This window comes from Cetorhinus maximus, chromosome 5 (assembly GCF_964194155.1).
Source record: "Cetorhinus maximus chromosome 5, sCetMax3.hap1.1, whole genome shotgun sequence".
Lineage (NCBI taxonomy): Eukaryota > Metazoa > Chordata > Chondrichthyes > Lamniformes > Cetorhinidae > Cetorhinus > Cetorhinus maximus.
The window spans coordinates 170,887,347-170,901,681 of NC_135883.1; the positions used below are offsets into that span (position 1 = coordinate 170,887,347).

At 45.6% G+C, this 14,335-nt stretch overlaps 1 protein-coding gene across 1 annotated transcript in view; it reads right to left on the reverse strand.

Moving 5' to 3' along the window:
* LOC144681152 (dynein axonemal heavy chain 8-like) overlaps nucleotides 1–14,335 on the reverse strand; it is a 1,929,890-nt gene that overhangs the window by 1,734,058 nt on the left and 181,497 nt on the right. Inside the window, exon 8 of the mRNA XM_078542879.1 lies at nucleotides 2,356–2,469. Within this exon, the coding sequence (XP_078399005.1) occupies nucleotides 2,356–2,469 (114 nt within the window). The remainder of the gene's footprint in view (nucleotides 1–2,355; nucleotides 2,470–14,335) is intronic.

A 14,335-nucleotide genomic window follows, 5' to 3' on the forward strand; every position in this document is an offset into this window, starting at 1 on the left:
ATCTACAACACCCGGCTAAGTGGAAAATTGCCCAGGTATGCCCTGTACACAGAAAGCAGGACAAATACAATCCAGACAATTACTGCCCCATCAGTCTACTCTCGATCATCAGTAAAGTAATGGAAGGGGTCATCTACAGTGCTATCAAATGGCACTTGCTTAGCAATAACCTGCTCACTGATGCCCAGTTTGGGTTCTGCCAGGGCCACTCAGCTCCAGGCCTCATTACAGCCTTAGTTCAAACATGGACAAAAGAGCTGAACTCCCGAGGTGAGGTGAGAGTGACTGCCCTTGACATCAAGGCAGCATTTGAAAGAGTGTGGCATCAAGGAGCCCTAGCAAAACTGGAATCAATGGAAATCAGGGGGAAAACTCTCCGCTGGTTGGAGTCATACCTAGCACAAAGGAATATGGTTGCGGTTGTTGGAGGTCAGTCGTCTCAGCTCCAGGACATCACTGCAGGAGTTCCTCAGGATAGTGTCCGAGGCCCAACCATCTTCAGCTGCTTCATCAATGACCTTCCTTCATCATAAGGTCAGAAGTGGGGATGTGCGCTGATGATTGCACAATGTTCAGCACCATTCGCGACTCCTCAGAAACTGAAGCAGTCCATGTCCAAATGCAGCAAGACTTGGACAATATCCAGGCTTGGGCTTACAAGTGGCAAGGAACATTCGCGCCCACACAAGTGCCAGGCAATGACCATCTCCAACAAGAGGGAATCCAACCATCGCCCCTTGATGTTCAATGGCATTACAATCACTGAATCCCCCACTATCAACATCCTGGGGGTTAGCATTGACCAGAAACTGAACTGGGCTAGCCAAATAAATATTGTGGCTACAAGAGCAGGTCAGAGGCTATGTTGGATTCTGGGCACCACACTTTAGGAGAATGTGAAGACATCAAGAGGGTGCTAAAAAGGGTTTACGAGAATGATTCCAGGTATGATAGACTACGGTTACGTGAATAATTTGGAGATGCTGAGGGTGTTTTCCATAGAGATGAGAAGGTTGAAAAGAGATTTGATAGAGGTGTTCAAAATCATGACGGGTCTGGACAGAGTCGTTCAGGAGACACCATTCCCATTGGCAGAAGTGCCACAAATCAAAGGGTACTGATTGAAGGTAAATAGCAAAAGAACAAAAAGCAACATGAGGAAGAACTTTTTTAAGCAACAAGTGGTTATGATCTTGAATGCACTGTCTGAGAGTGTGGTAGCAGCAGCTTCAATTGTGGCTTTCAAGAGGGTATTGGATAATTATCTGCAAAGAATGAATTTGCAGGAATATGAAGAGAGGGTGGTGGGAGTGTGACTAACTCTCTTGCAGACAGCTGGTACAGACATGATGGGCCAAATGGCCTTCCTCTGTACTAAATCATTCCATGATTCTTGGAAGAAACACTCAAAAGCAGACTAGGAATTGTTCAAATATCATATTCCCAATTTATGGGCTGGAGTTTATGCATTCCCCCATCGGCTGGTTTGAATGGAGGGAGCTCATAAAATACATTGCACAGCCTTCCTCCCCTCTATCCACCTGCCCCTGACCAATATGAAATTTTACGCAGGGCAGTGGAGGCATCGGGCGGCCCACGTGCCATTGGGCCTATTGAAGCCCTGATATGGCCAATTAATGGCTATTTAAGGGCCTCATCCCACCCCAGCCACTATTTTACTCATGGCAGCGGGAGGCACACACCATATGGGAAGCCCAGCAGCTTTAGTGGTGTTGGGCAAGGGTGGGGGGAAACCTTCTTTGCGGGTAGCCTGTGACCATTTGAGGCATTCCCCCCACCGCCCCCACCAACAAGATCACAATTCCCCATTTACCCTCCTCTCTGGCCTCTCAAACCCAGCCCTCCATCCCCTCCTCGCTGGGGCCTGCTGGCTTGACCTTAGTGAAATACCACCCCCCCAACCCACGTACCTTACTATTTGGCTCCAGCTGCTGATTGGCCAGCAGCTCTCTGAGGTGTGACTTCCTTTTCCCAAGAGGCAGAAATCCCGCCTCTAACCTATTAACAGCCATTAAGTGACAGATGGGCAGCAGTTCTTCCCCTGAGCGGGCTCATCACTGACTTTTTAGCTGGAGGTGTTGGAGTGGGGCGATGGTGCACAGGGACCATGACATCCTGTAAAATCCAGACCATTGGTGAGATATAGTCAAGACAGAAACCTTGCCCAAAGTCATGAATTTCAATCTAGAGACTCCTTGTGCCCTCAAAATTATACCTTCAAAGTCTGAGTGCTGAGAATCTCACCATCCATTGGTGAAGCTCTGCATCGCTAAAAAATTTGCCCTACTGTATATAAATGTTACTGATGATAAACATTCTTTCAAAAAAAATTACCGGATCAGAATTGTAGAGTGGCTGACAGACTTTCTCCAATGCCTGGAGGAACTTGACATTGTCCTTTGCTTCATTGGCTGCATCAGTGATTTGAGAATCCAACTGTAGCCACATCTAGGAAAAAAAAGGTAAAATATTTCAGTCTTCTTCATTCTTTGTTTATAAACCTTCTAGAGTAAGACACATCTGGATCTGCAATCTCATAGGGGTAAGGGGCACGGTCAGTAAGGGAGGAGACAGGGTGAGTACTTGAGAATTTGATTCAAAGTGGGAATTCTGTGCATAGGGGGAAAGGTGCTTTAGGTAAGGTTTATTGCAAGCAGAGCTTACTGAGTTGGGAATTTGGTGAAGCGGGGGAGGAGGTGCCCCATTCTTCTATTCTTTTTCAGCCTCCAGCATTTGATTTCCACTTTGGTGTAACAGAAGGAGGGGGTTAATCAGTCACTGGTAAGGGACTGGAGCTCAGACCGTGAGCCAACTGCATTCTGCGAAAGATAAAAAGGGTGCCATTGGGAAACAGGTAAGGGATTCGTTGGTGTGTATTTTGTTCATTTATCTTTCAATTCTTATGTGATTAATATGTCATTTTAAGGTCTTAAAAGTTCACTGGCATTAGGGGAGGTGCCAGCGTAGTGGTAATAGTAATCCAGAATCCCAGGGTAATGCTCTGATGGTGAAAATTGATTTCAATAAAAATCTGAAATTAAAAGTCCAATGATGACCATGAACACTTCTGGTTCACCGATGTCCACAAATCTGCCATCCTTACCTGGTTTGCCCGACATGTGACTCAGACAGACAGAAATGTGGTTAACTCTTAAATGGCCTAGCAAGTCAGTCAGTGGTATCAATCTGCTAAAAAGCTGAAAAGGAATGAGACTGGGCAGACCACCCGACATCGACCTAGGTACCGGAAATGACAACAGCAAACTCAGCCCCGTCGGCCCTGCAAAGTCCTCCTTACTAGCATCTGGAGGCTAGTTGCAAAATTGGGAGAGCTGTCTCACAGGCTAGTAAAGCAACAGCCTGATACAGTCATACACATGGAATCATTTCTTACGACACCACCAACACCATCTCTGGTTATGCCGAACCAGCAGGGTAGGACCAACAAATGGGGTGGCACAGTGGTACACAATCAGGAGGGAGTTGCCTTGGAAGTCCTCAACATTGAATCTGGATGCCATGAAGTCTCATGGCATCAGGTCAAACCTTCTGCTGATTACTACATACAACCGCGCCCCACCACCACTCCCCCAACCTCCACCCCTCCTCAGCAGATGACTCAGTTCTCCTCCATGTTAAACAACACTTGGAGGAAGCATTGAGGGTGCCTGCTCCAGATGCACTTGTCCATTGATAGGAGTGACCTCCGTACAGTCCTTGTGAAGACAAAGTCCTGTCTTCAATTAATATCCTTTAGTGAAGGAAATCTGTTGTCCTTAACTGGTAAGGTCTACATGTGACTTCAGACCCACAGCAATGTGGTTGATTTTTAAATGCCCTCTGAAAAGGCCTAAAAAGCCACTCAGTTGTAACAAACCGCTACAAAGTCTCAAAAAAGGAATGAAACTGGACAGGCCATCCAGCATCGACCTAGGCACCGGAAACGACGACGGCAATCGCAGCCCTGTCGACACTGCAAGGTCCTCCTTACTAACGTCTGTGGGCTAGTGCCAAAATTGGGAGAGCTGTCCCATACACTAGTCAAGCAATAGCCTGACATAGTCATCCTCACGGAATCATACCTTACAGATAATGCCCCAGACTCCACCACCACCATCCCTGGGTATGTCCTGTCCCATCGGCTAGACAGACCCAGCAGAGGTGGGGGAAAATTGGTATACAGTCGGGAGTGAGTTGCCCTCAGAGTCCTCAACATCTAATCCGGACCCCATGAAGTCTCATGGCATCAGATCAAACATGGGCAAGGAAACCTCCTGCTGATTACAACATAGCACCCTCCCTCAGCTGATGAATCAGAGCTCCTCAACGTTGAACATCACTTGGAGGAATCACTGAGGGTGACAAGTGCACAGAAGTTCCTGGGTGGGGAACTTCCATCACCAAGAGCTGCTCGGTAGCACCACAACTGACCGAGCTGGCTGATTAAAGGACATAGCTGCTAGACTGGGTCTGCAGCAGGTGGTAAGGGAACCAACAAGAGGGAAAAACATGCTTGACCTCATCCTTGCCAACCTGCCTGCCGCAGGTGCATCTGTCCATGACAGTATCGGTAGGAGTGACCAATGCACATTGTGGAGACAAAGTCCCGCCTTCAAATTGAGGATAACCTCCATCGTGTTGTGTGGCATGACCACCGTGCTAAATGGGAAAGATTTTGAACAGATCTAGCAACTCAAGACTGGGCATCTATGAGGTGCTGTGGGCCATCAGCAGCAGCAGAATTGTACTCCTTATGGTCTGGCATTTTCCCCACTCTACCATTACCATCAAGCCAGGGGATCAATCCTGGTTCAATGAAGAGTGCAAGAGGGCATGCCAGGTGCAGCACCAGGCGTACCTAAAAATGAGGTGTCAACCTGGTGAAGCTATAACACAGGACTACTTGCATGCCAAGCAGCATAAGCAGCAAGTGATAGACAGAACTAACCAACAGATCAGGTCTAAGCTCTGCAGTCCTGCCATATTCAGTCATGAATGGTGGTGGACAATTAAACAACTCACAGGAGGAGGAGTCTCCACAAATATCCCCATCCTCAATGATCGAGGAGCCCAACACAGCAGTGAAAAAGATAAGGCTGAAGCTTTCGCAACAATCTTCAACCAAGAGTGCCGATCGATTGATCCATCTTGGCCTCCTCTGGAGGTGCCCAGCATCACACATGCCAGTCTTCAGCCAATTCGATTCACTCCACATGATCTCAAGAAACAGCTGAAGGCACTGGATACTGCAAAGGCAATGGGCCCTGACAATATTCCAGCAATTGTACTGAATATTTGTGCTCCAGAACTTGCCACGCCCCTAGCAAAGATGTTCCAGTACAGCTACAACCCTGGCATCTACCCAGCTATGTGGAAAAATTGCCCAGGTATGTCCTGTACACAAAAAGCAGGACAAATTCAACCCAATTACTGCCCCATCAAGCTACCATCGATTATCATTAAAGTAACGGAAGGGGTCATTAACAGTGTTATCGACCGGCACAAGCTTAGCAATAACCTGCTCACTGATGCCCAGTTTGGGTTCTGCCAGGGCCACTCACCTCCTGACCTCATTACAGCCTTGATTCTAACATGGACAAAAGAGCTGAACTCCCTAGGTGAGGTGAGAGTGACTGCCCTTGACATCAAGGCAACATTTGAAAGATTGTGGCATCAAGGAGCCTGAGAAAAACTGGAGTCAATGGGAATCGGGGAAAACTCTCAGCTGGTTGGAGTCATAGGTGGCACAAAGGAAAATGGTTGTGGTTGTTGGAGGTCACTCATCTCAACTCCAGGACATCACTGCAGGAGTTCCTCAGGGTAGTGTCCAAGGCCCAATCTTCTTCAGCTGCTTCATCAATAGCCTTCCTTCCATTATAAGGTCAGAAGCGGGGATGCTCGCTGATGATTGCACAATGTTCAGCACCATTCGCAACTCCTCAGAAACTGAAGCAGTCCATGTCCAAATGCAGCAAGACCTGAACAATATCCAGGCTTGGGCTTACAAGTGGCAAGGAACATTCGCGCCACACAAGTGCCAGGCAATGACCATCTCCAACAAGAGAAAATCCAACCATTGCCTCTTGATGTTCAATGGCATTACAATCACTGAATCCCACACTATCAACATCCTGGGGGTTACCATTGACCAGAAACTGAACTGGGCTAGCCAAATAAATATTATGGCTACAAGAGCAGGTCAGAGGCAGGAATTGTGTGACAAGTAACTCATCTCCTGACTCCCAAAAGCCTGTCCACCATCTGCAAGGAAAAAGTCAGGAGTGTGATGGAATACTCCCCACTTGCCTAGATGAGTGCAGCTCCCACAACTCTCAAGAAGCTTGACATTTTCCAGGAGAAAGCAGCCCACTTGATTGGCACCACATCTACAAACATTCACTCCCTCCACCACCAACGCACAGTAGCAGCAGTGTGTACTATCTACAAGATGCACTGCAGGAATTCACCAAAGCTCCTTCGACAGCACCTTCCAAACCCACGACCACTACCACCTAGAAGAACAAGGGCAGCAGATAGATGGGAACACCACCACCTGGAGGTTCCGCTCCAATTAAGTTGCTGGGTCAAAATCCTGGAACTCCCTTCCTAACAACCTGTGGGTGTACCTACACCACATGGTCTGCAGCGGTTGAAGAAGGCAGCTCACCACCACCTTCTCAAGGGCAACTAGGGATGGGCAATAAATCTTGGCCCAGCCAGCGAAGCCCACATCCCATAAAGGAATAAAAAAAATACCCTCCATCGTGTTGTGTGGCACTACCATCGTGCTAAATTGGGTAGATTTCGAACAGATCTAGCAACTCAGGACTGGGTGACCATGAGGCACTGTGGGCCATCATCAATAGCAGAATTGTGCTCAATCACAATCAGCAACCTCATGGCATTTGCTCATGAGCATTTTTATTTGCTCATGGGCTGTGTGCGTTACTTGCTAGTCCAACATTTATTATCCATGCCTCATTACCCTTGTTCACAGGACAATTAAGAGTCAACCACATTGCTGGTGGGTCTGGAGTCACATGTAGGCCAGGCCAGGTAAGGACAGCAGATTTCCTTCCCTAAAGGACGCGAGTGAACCAGGTGAGTTTTTACAACAATCGGCAATGGTTTTGTGGTAATCTTCAGACTTTTAATTCCAGAATATCCCCCAGTCTACCATTACCACAAAGCGAATGGATCAACCCTGATTCAATGAAGAGTACAGGAGGACATCCCAGGAGCAGGTGTTGGTGAGCTGCATTCTTGAATCGCTGCAATCCATGTGGTGTAGGTACACCCACAGTGCTGTTAGGAAGGGAGTTCCAGGGTTTTGACCCAGTGACAGTGAAGAAACAGCGATACATTTCCAAGTCAGGATGGTGAGTGACTTGGAGGGGAACTTCCAGGTGGTGCCCTTTTTTTTGTAGATAGTAGCAGTCATGGGTTTGGAAGGTGCTGTCGAAGGAGCCTTGGTTAATTCCTGCAGTGTATCTTGTAAATGGTACACACTGCTGCTGCTGTGCATCGGTGGTGGACAGAGTGAATATTTGTAGATGTGGTGCCAATCACGCAGGCTGCTTTGGATGGTGTCAAGCTTCTTAAGTGATCTGGGAGCTGCACTCATCTAGGCAAGTGGGGAGTATTCCATCACACTCCTGACTTGTGCCTTGTAGATGGTGGACAGGCTTTTGGGAGTCAGGAGGTGAATTACTCTTCATACTATTCCTAGCCACTGACCTGCTCTTGTGGCCACAAATATTTATATGGCTAGTCCAGTTCAGTTTCTGGTCAATGGTAACCCCCCAGGATGTTGATAGTGGGGGATTCAATGATGGTAATGCCATTGAACATCAAGAGACGATGGTTGAATTCTCTCTTGTTGGAGATTGTAATTGCCTGGCACTTGTGTGGTGCAAATGTTACTTGCCACTTATCAGCCCAAGCCAGGATATTGTCCAGGTCTTGCTACATTTGGACATGGGCTGCTTCAGTGTCTGAGGAGTTGCAAATGGTGCTGAACATTGTGCAATCATCAGCGAACATCCCCACTTTTGACCTTATGATGGAAGGAAGGTCGTTGATGAAGCAGCTGAAGATGGTTGGGCCTAGGACACTACCCCGAGATACTCCTGCAGTGATGTCCTGGAGCTGAGATGATTGACCTCCAACAACCAGAACCATCTTCCTTTTTGCTATGTATGATTCCAACCAGCAGAGAGTCTGATTCCCATGATTCCCCTGATTCCCATGGACTCTAGTTTTGCTAGGGCTCCTTGATGCCACACACTGCTGCCTCGATGTCAAGGGCCGTCGCTCTCACCTCACCTCGGGAGTTCCGCTCTTATGTCCATGTTTGAACCAAGGCTGTAATGAGGTCAGGAGCTGAGTGGCCCTGACTGAACCCAAAATGGGAGTCAGTGAGCAAGTTATTGCTAAGCAATTGCTGCTTGATAGCACTGTTGATGACCCCTTCCATTACTTTACTGATGATCAAGAATAGGCTGATGGTGTGGTAATTGGCCAGGTTGGATTTGTCCTGCCTTTTGTGTAAAGGCGATACCTGGGCAATTTTCCACATAGCTGGGGAGATGCCAGTGTTGTAGCTGTACTGGAACAACTTGGCTAGGGGCATGACGAGTTCTGGAGCACAAGTCTTTAGTAGTATTGCAGAATATTGTCAGGGCCCGTAGCCTTCGCAGTATCCAGTGCCTTCAGCCATTTCTTGATATCATGGGAATGAATCGAATTGGCTGAAGACTGGCATCAGTGATGCTGGGGACCTCCGGAAGAGGCCGAGGTGGATCATCTACTCAGCACTTATGGCTGAAGGTTGTAGCAAATACTTCAGCCTTATCCTTTGCACTGATATGCTGGGCTCCTCCATCATTGAGGATGGGGATATTTGAGGAGCATCCTCCTCCAGTGAGTTGTTTCATTGTCCACTACCATTCACGACTGGATGTGGTAGGACTGCAGAGCTAAGGTCTGATCCATTGGTTGTGGGATTGCTTAGCCCTGTCTATCACTTGCTGCTTATGCTATTTGGCACTCAAGTCGTCCTGTGTTATCGCTTCATCTGTGTTATAGCTTCACCTATACATTTGTAAAGAAAATATCATTTTTTCCCTAATATCACTGTGGGATACTTTAAAGCAGGCTTGTGGGGACTGTGTGTGTTTGTGTATGTTTGTGCCTAGTTTAATTAAGCTCTAGACAGTAAGGCTGCAAGGTTTAAATCATCAAAGGGGTTGAGTGTAAAAAAACAGGCATTTGAAATGGAGATAGGTAAGCTACGATGAAGTCTCAGCAAATATAGTGCAAATAGAATTTGCATTTTTAGACAAGTTGAGCAGTTGTATGATTTACAAAGGGACATGATAAGATGTTTATAACTGGCAAGATAAATAAGGCAAATTTATTGTTTATTTTTCTTGAAAGTGCTGGCCATAATGACAACATGAAAGATTTTTATATTCTGGGAGAAAGAACTTCCAAAGCAAGGGTGAAACAATGGGATTTACAGATCAAAAGGGAGAAAATATGTTTAAAGAAAGATGGAAAGCTGTATAAGGGGTGGACATGTGAGACCCTGAAAGGTGCAGTGTGAAATAGGCTTGTGGAAAAAGCCTCTAGCCACTTGGAGAAGTTTTCTGTTCCAGTAATCAAGGTTTTATTAAAAGCCTTTGGAGTTCCATTGTTGAGTGAAAGGGAGAGTGAAAGGGAGAGAGAAGCTGTGAAACACCTTCGTTACAGCAACAGTGGGTGCCTGTGGTAATACTGTTGGATGTTTTATAGATTAAGAATCTATTTGGACTGTTGTCTGAAAGGGGTGTGTAGTTGAGAGCCTAGTAAGTAGAAATATTTTGGGAACTATTATAAGACTAAGTAACTACGTAACTGTAATCCTGTGTGTGTTTAATTTTCTTTTGTTAATAAATGTTTCAATTTAATATTTAAAATCTCTAATGTGGTAGTTGACACATTACTTCTGACTTCAGTGCACAATCCTTCTCGCAATAAACACAAATTGCAAAATCGTTGTGATAGCATGGCCAAGTTTCCTTTTGAGATTTGGTCAGCCTGGCAAATACCACCTGCCATATCATAACACCTTCCATTTCTCCGTTCCCATACATAAGCTCTCTCTAAGAACCTTCCCTCAGTTTAATTCATTAAGGACACACACACACAGCCTTCTTTACAGAATATCACCATATTCCCAAAAATATTAAAATAATAACATCCATCTTCACACCAGAAATATATCGCCACTCCTTCACTGTCGCTGGGTCAAAATCCTAGAACTCCCTCCCTAACAGCACTGTGGGTGCACTCACATCACATGGGCTGCAGCGGTTCAAGAAGGCAGCTCACCACCACCTTCTCAAGGGCAATTAGGAATGGGCAATAAATGCTGGCCTAGCCAGCGATGCCCACATCCCATGAATGAATAAAGAAAACACACATCCAGAAATATGTTATCCACAAAACTCATTCTCACAGTGTCCCCAGCTCTGAAACCCGGAGCTCGAGCTGCTCCAGTTGACATCACTTCCTGCATGTGGTTGTCCAAGAAATAAGATGTACTTTAGAGTCCCCACATTGAAGACAATATGCACTGCATGGGATTGAGCTGCCCTGTTATGCCTCTATTTGTTAAACTAATTGAACCTATCAGAAATTAATATAAGACAGAAAAAATAGCTACTCACCAATCAGCCTCTTCCTACACTCTCCAATCATCTGCTGCTCTCTCCACCACTCCATTTGAATCCCTGGTACTCGCACATTTTTACTTAAAAGAATTCTCCTTATCTAAATGGCTGACTCCTCATTCTGAGACTGTGGTCCCATGTTCTAGATTTCCCCCAGACAGACGGAGGCCATTTTGATCATTTTGTCCATGCTAGCTGAATGGGTTATCCAAACAAATCCCATTCCCAGCTACTGGTCAATTATCTCAAGTGCATAATCAAAGGCTGAATTTTATGTACCCCCACTGGTGGGTTTATAGGCAGGGGGAGCCTGTAAAATTCCTGACCTTCCCACTGAGATTCTGCCCATGCCAACTGTAGTATTAGGGTGTTCAGGACTGAAACGGTTAATGTGGGACTGGGGAAAAAGGACCGCCCATATGATGATGTAAAGGTAGTCACATGACTAGTAGTAGCCTGGTGTCATCGTCTGAATGGAGAAAGCTCATGCCATGGGCTAAGGAAACTTACTGCCTTGTATATCTTTACACAGCTATGTTCTACAATAAATAATTAGTGTTCAGACTCTATGCCTCTGAACCTCTTCCTTAGATAACCACAACAACATAGAACATAGCTGCAGCAAGTGAAGGTCCCTGAAATCTCCAAAAATTAAAATGGAAAAATGTTCATTCTGTCCTGAAAAAAGGTGCCAAAATGGAAGACTTTGATGAAACAGTTGGAAATCACTAGAACAAACTCCATAACAGATGTGGAGACTTGAGAGGCAGAGAAGAAATCAACAATGCAGCTCAAAAAGTCTCCACCATATTGCATGGAGGTTTATTGAAAATCCTGATTAAAAAAGAGTCAAGAAACTTAGCAACGATCAAAGAAGGGTGAGCAAACTTTAAAAAAGGCTTAAAAAGCTTCTAAGCAAGGCACAGCAGACAGTTCATTTTTAAGTAAGCGGCTCGAAACATGCCTCAGCCCAGGATATAACACACGGTCAACAAGAAAAGGGAGAAGGAAAAATTGGCTGCGAAATTCGGTCCTCTAATGACAGCAAAGTAACAAAGAGGCCTTAATAATCATTTTGATGATTTTTGCTGAGAATTGGGGAAGGTTTGAAATGACTCAGTATCTGTGGCAGGTATCAGAAAAATCACGATCACCATGGGAAAACTTGACTACTGCAGCACCATTTTAAAAATTTAAAACAAGCCTCTACTGAGGTGAAAACAGGGATGGATTCAAAATTTCCTCTGCCAGAATGGTTTGGGCAGATGGAAGGGCCAAACCAGGCACAGAATTGGGTACTATGGATGAAAAGATTATTAAAAGGAGAACTGCATCAGGATTAAATAATAAATCAGGCTGAGCATTCAATTGTATTCAATTGGTGCAATTGCCAAGGATGAGTTGACAGACAAGGAAGGCATAATGATTCATCTGACCAATTTGAAGATGCCATAAAATCCTTGGACAGTTACTTTTACCTCCGGAATAACAAAAATTTGGAATCGCTGAAAAAAAGAGACATTTTTTGTTGAAGCTTTTCGTGTTCCACTCATCAGGACAATTCACAAGAAAATACCAAACGCAACATGTTTATGCTGTATGAGAAGAGAGTGCTGATTAGTTAGCAAGTGGACTAATTGGTAGAGGCATTGCCATGGAGAATGCAACAGCGGTGACAGACACTTAACTGCCAAAAATTTGGAAAGAGCAAAGTTTATTAGAAGGGTCAAAAAGCCTGGGGAACTGTGGACACTTTCATCAATGATTTGTATTGGTTGGCTGAGGGCTGTGAATATGGTGATCTTAAATCTGAGCTGTTATGAGACCACAGTGTGGTTGGGGTAACTGACGATACCCTTTCTGACCTGCTTCAATCCAAAGAAGACTTAACTTTCAAGAAGACGATACAGATTATCAGACAATCTGAGGTCTTTCAGCAAAATAGATCCATATTAGGAGGGGAAGATAAACCATGGTACAGAACACCCCAAATGACACTGCAGCTCATTAAGCAACAAAATGCGAAAGACACTCCAGAGCAAAGAAGACCATAAAGAATTAAAACTCAAGATGGCGGTAAAACACGCCTGTTGCACCAAAAAGCCTCACAGGGCGCACAGTGTCCTGCAAGCATACCAGAATGCTTCCACTGTAAAAGGCTGGGACACTTTGGGAAAATGCGCAGAATAAAAACCTTTAAAAATACAGAGGGTCACCAGCGAATCTTTGCACAAAAAGCCATCAACAAAGTAGAAAAGTCACACCAATCCGAGGAAAAACAATGCTTCCCAGGTAGGATTAAAGATTCCAGATATGTCTTCTGGAATGCAGACTCTTTTTCATTCGTTCATGGGATGTGTGCATCACTGGCAAGGCCAGCATTTATTGCCCAATCCTAATTGCCCTTGATAACATGGTGGTGAGCTGCCTTCTTCAACCACTGCAAACCATGTGCTGTAGGTACACCCATGTGCTGTTAGGGAGGGAGTTCCAGGATTTTGACCCAGTGACAGTGAAGGAACAGCAATATATTTCCAAGTCAGGATGCTGAGTGGCTTGGAGGAGAACATCCAGGTGGTGGTGTTCACAGGTGTGTGCTACCTTTGTCCTTCTAGATGGTGGTGGTCATGGGTTTGGAAGGTGCTGTCTAAGGTGGTTTGATAAGTTCCTGCAGTGCATCTTGTAGATGGTACACACTGCTGCCACTTTGCGTCGGCGGTGGAGGGAGTGAATGTTTGTGGATATGGTGCCAATTAAGCGGGCTGCTTTGTCCCGGATGGTGTCAAGCTTCTTGAGTGTTGTTGGAGCTCCACACATCCAGGCAAGTGGAGAGTATTCGATCACACTTGTGACTTGTACCTTGTAGGTGGTGGGAAGGCTTTGGGCAATTAGGTGTTACTCGTAGCATGATTCCTAGTTTCTGACCTGCTCTTTTAGCCACAGTATTTATATGGCTAGTCCAGTTCAGTTTCTGGTCAATAGTGACCCCCCGGATGTTGATAATGGGGGAATTCAGCGATGGTAATGCCTTTAAGTGTCAAGGAGCAATGGTTAGTTTCTGTCTTGTTCGAGATGGTCATTGCCTGGCACTTGTGTGGTGCGAATCTAACTTGCCACTGGTCAGCCCAAGCCTGGATATTGTCCAGGTCTTGCTGCATTTGGATATGGACTGCTTCAATATCTGAGGAGCCATGAATGGTTCTGAACATCCTGCAATCATCAGCAAACATCCCCACTTCTACCCTTTATGACTGAAGGAAGGTTGATGAAGCAGCTGAAGATGTTTGGGCATAATGCACCACCCTGAGGGACTCCTGCAGAGATGTCCTGTAACTGAGGTGATTGACCTCCAACAATCACAACCATCTTCCTTTGTGCAAGGTATGGCTTCAACCAGCAGAGAATTGTCCCCCTGATTCCCATTGACTCCAGTTTTGCTAGGGCTCCTTAATGCCAAAGTCGTTCAAATGCTGCTTTAAGGTCAAAGGCAGTCACTCTCACCTCATTTCTGGCATTCAGCTCTTTTGTCAACATTTGATCAAAGGCTGTAATGAGGTCAGAAGCTGAGTGGTTCTGGTGGAACCAAAATTGATCATCAG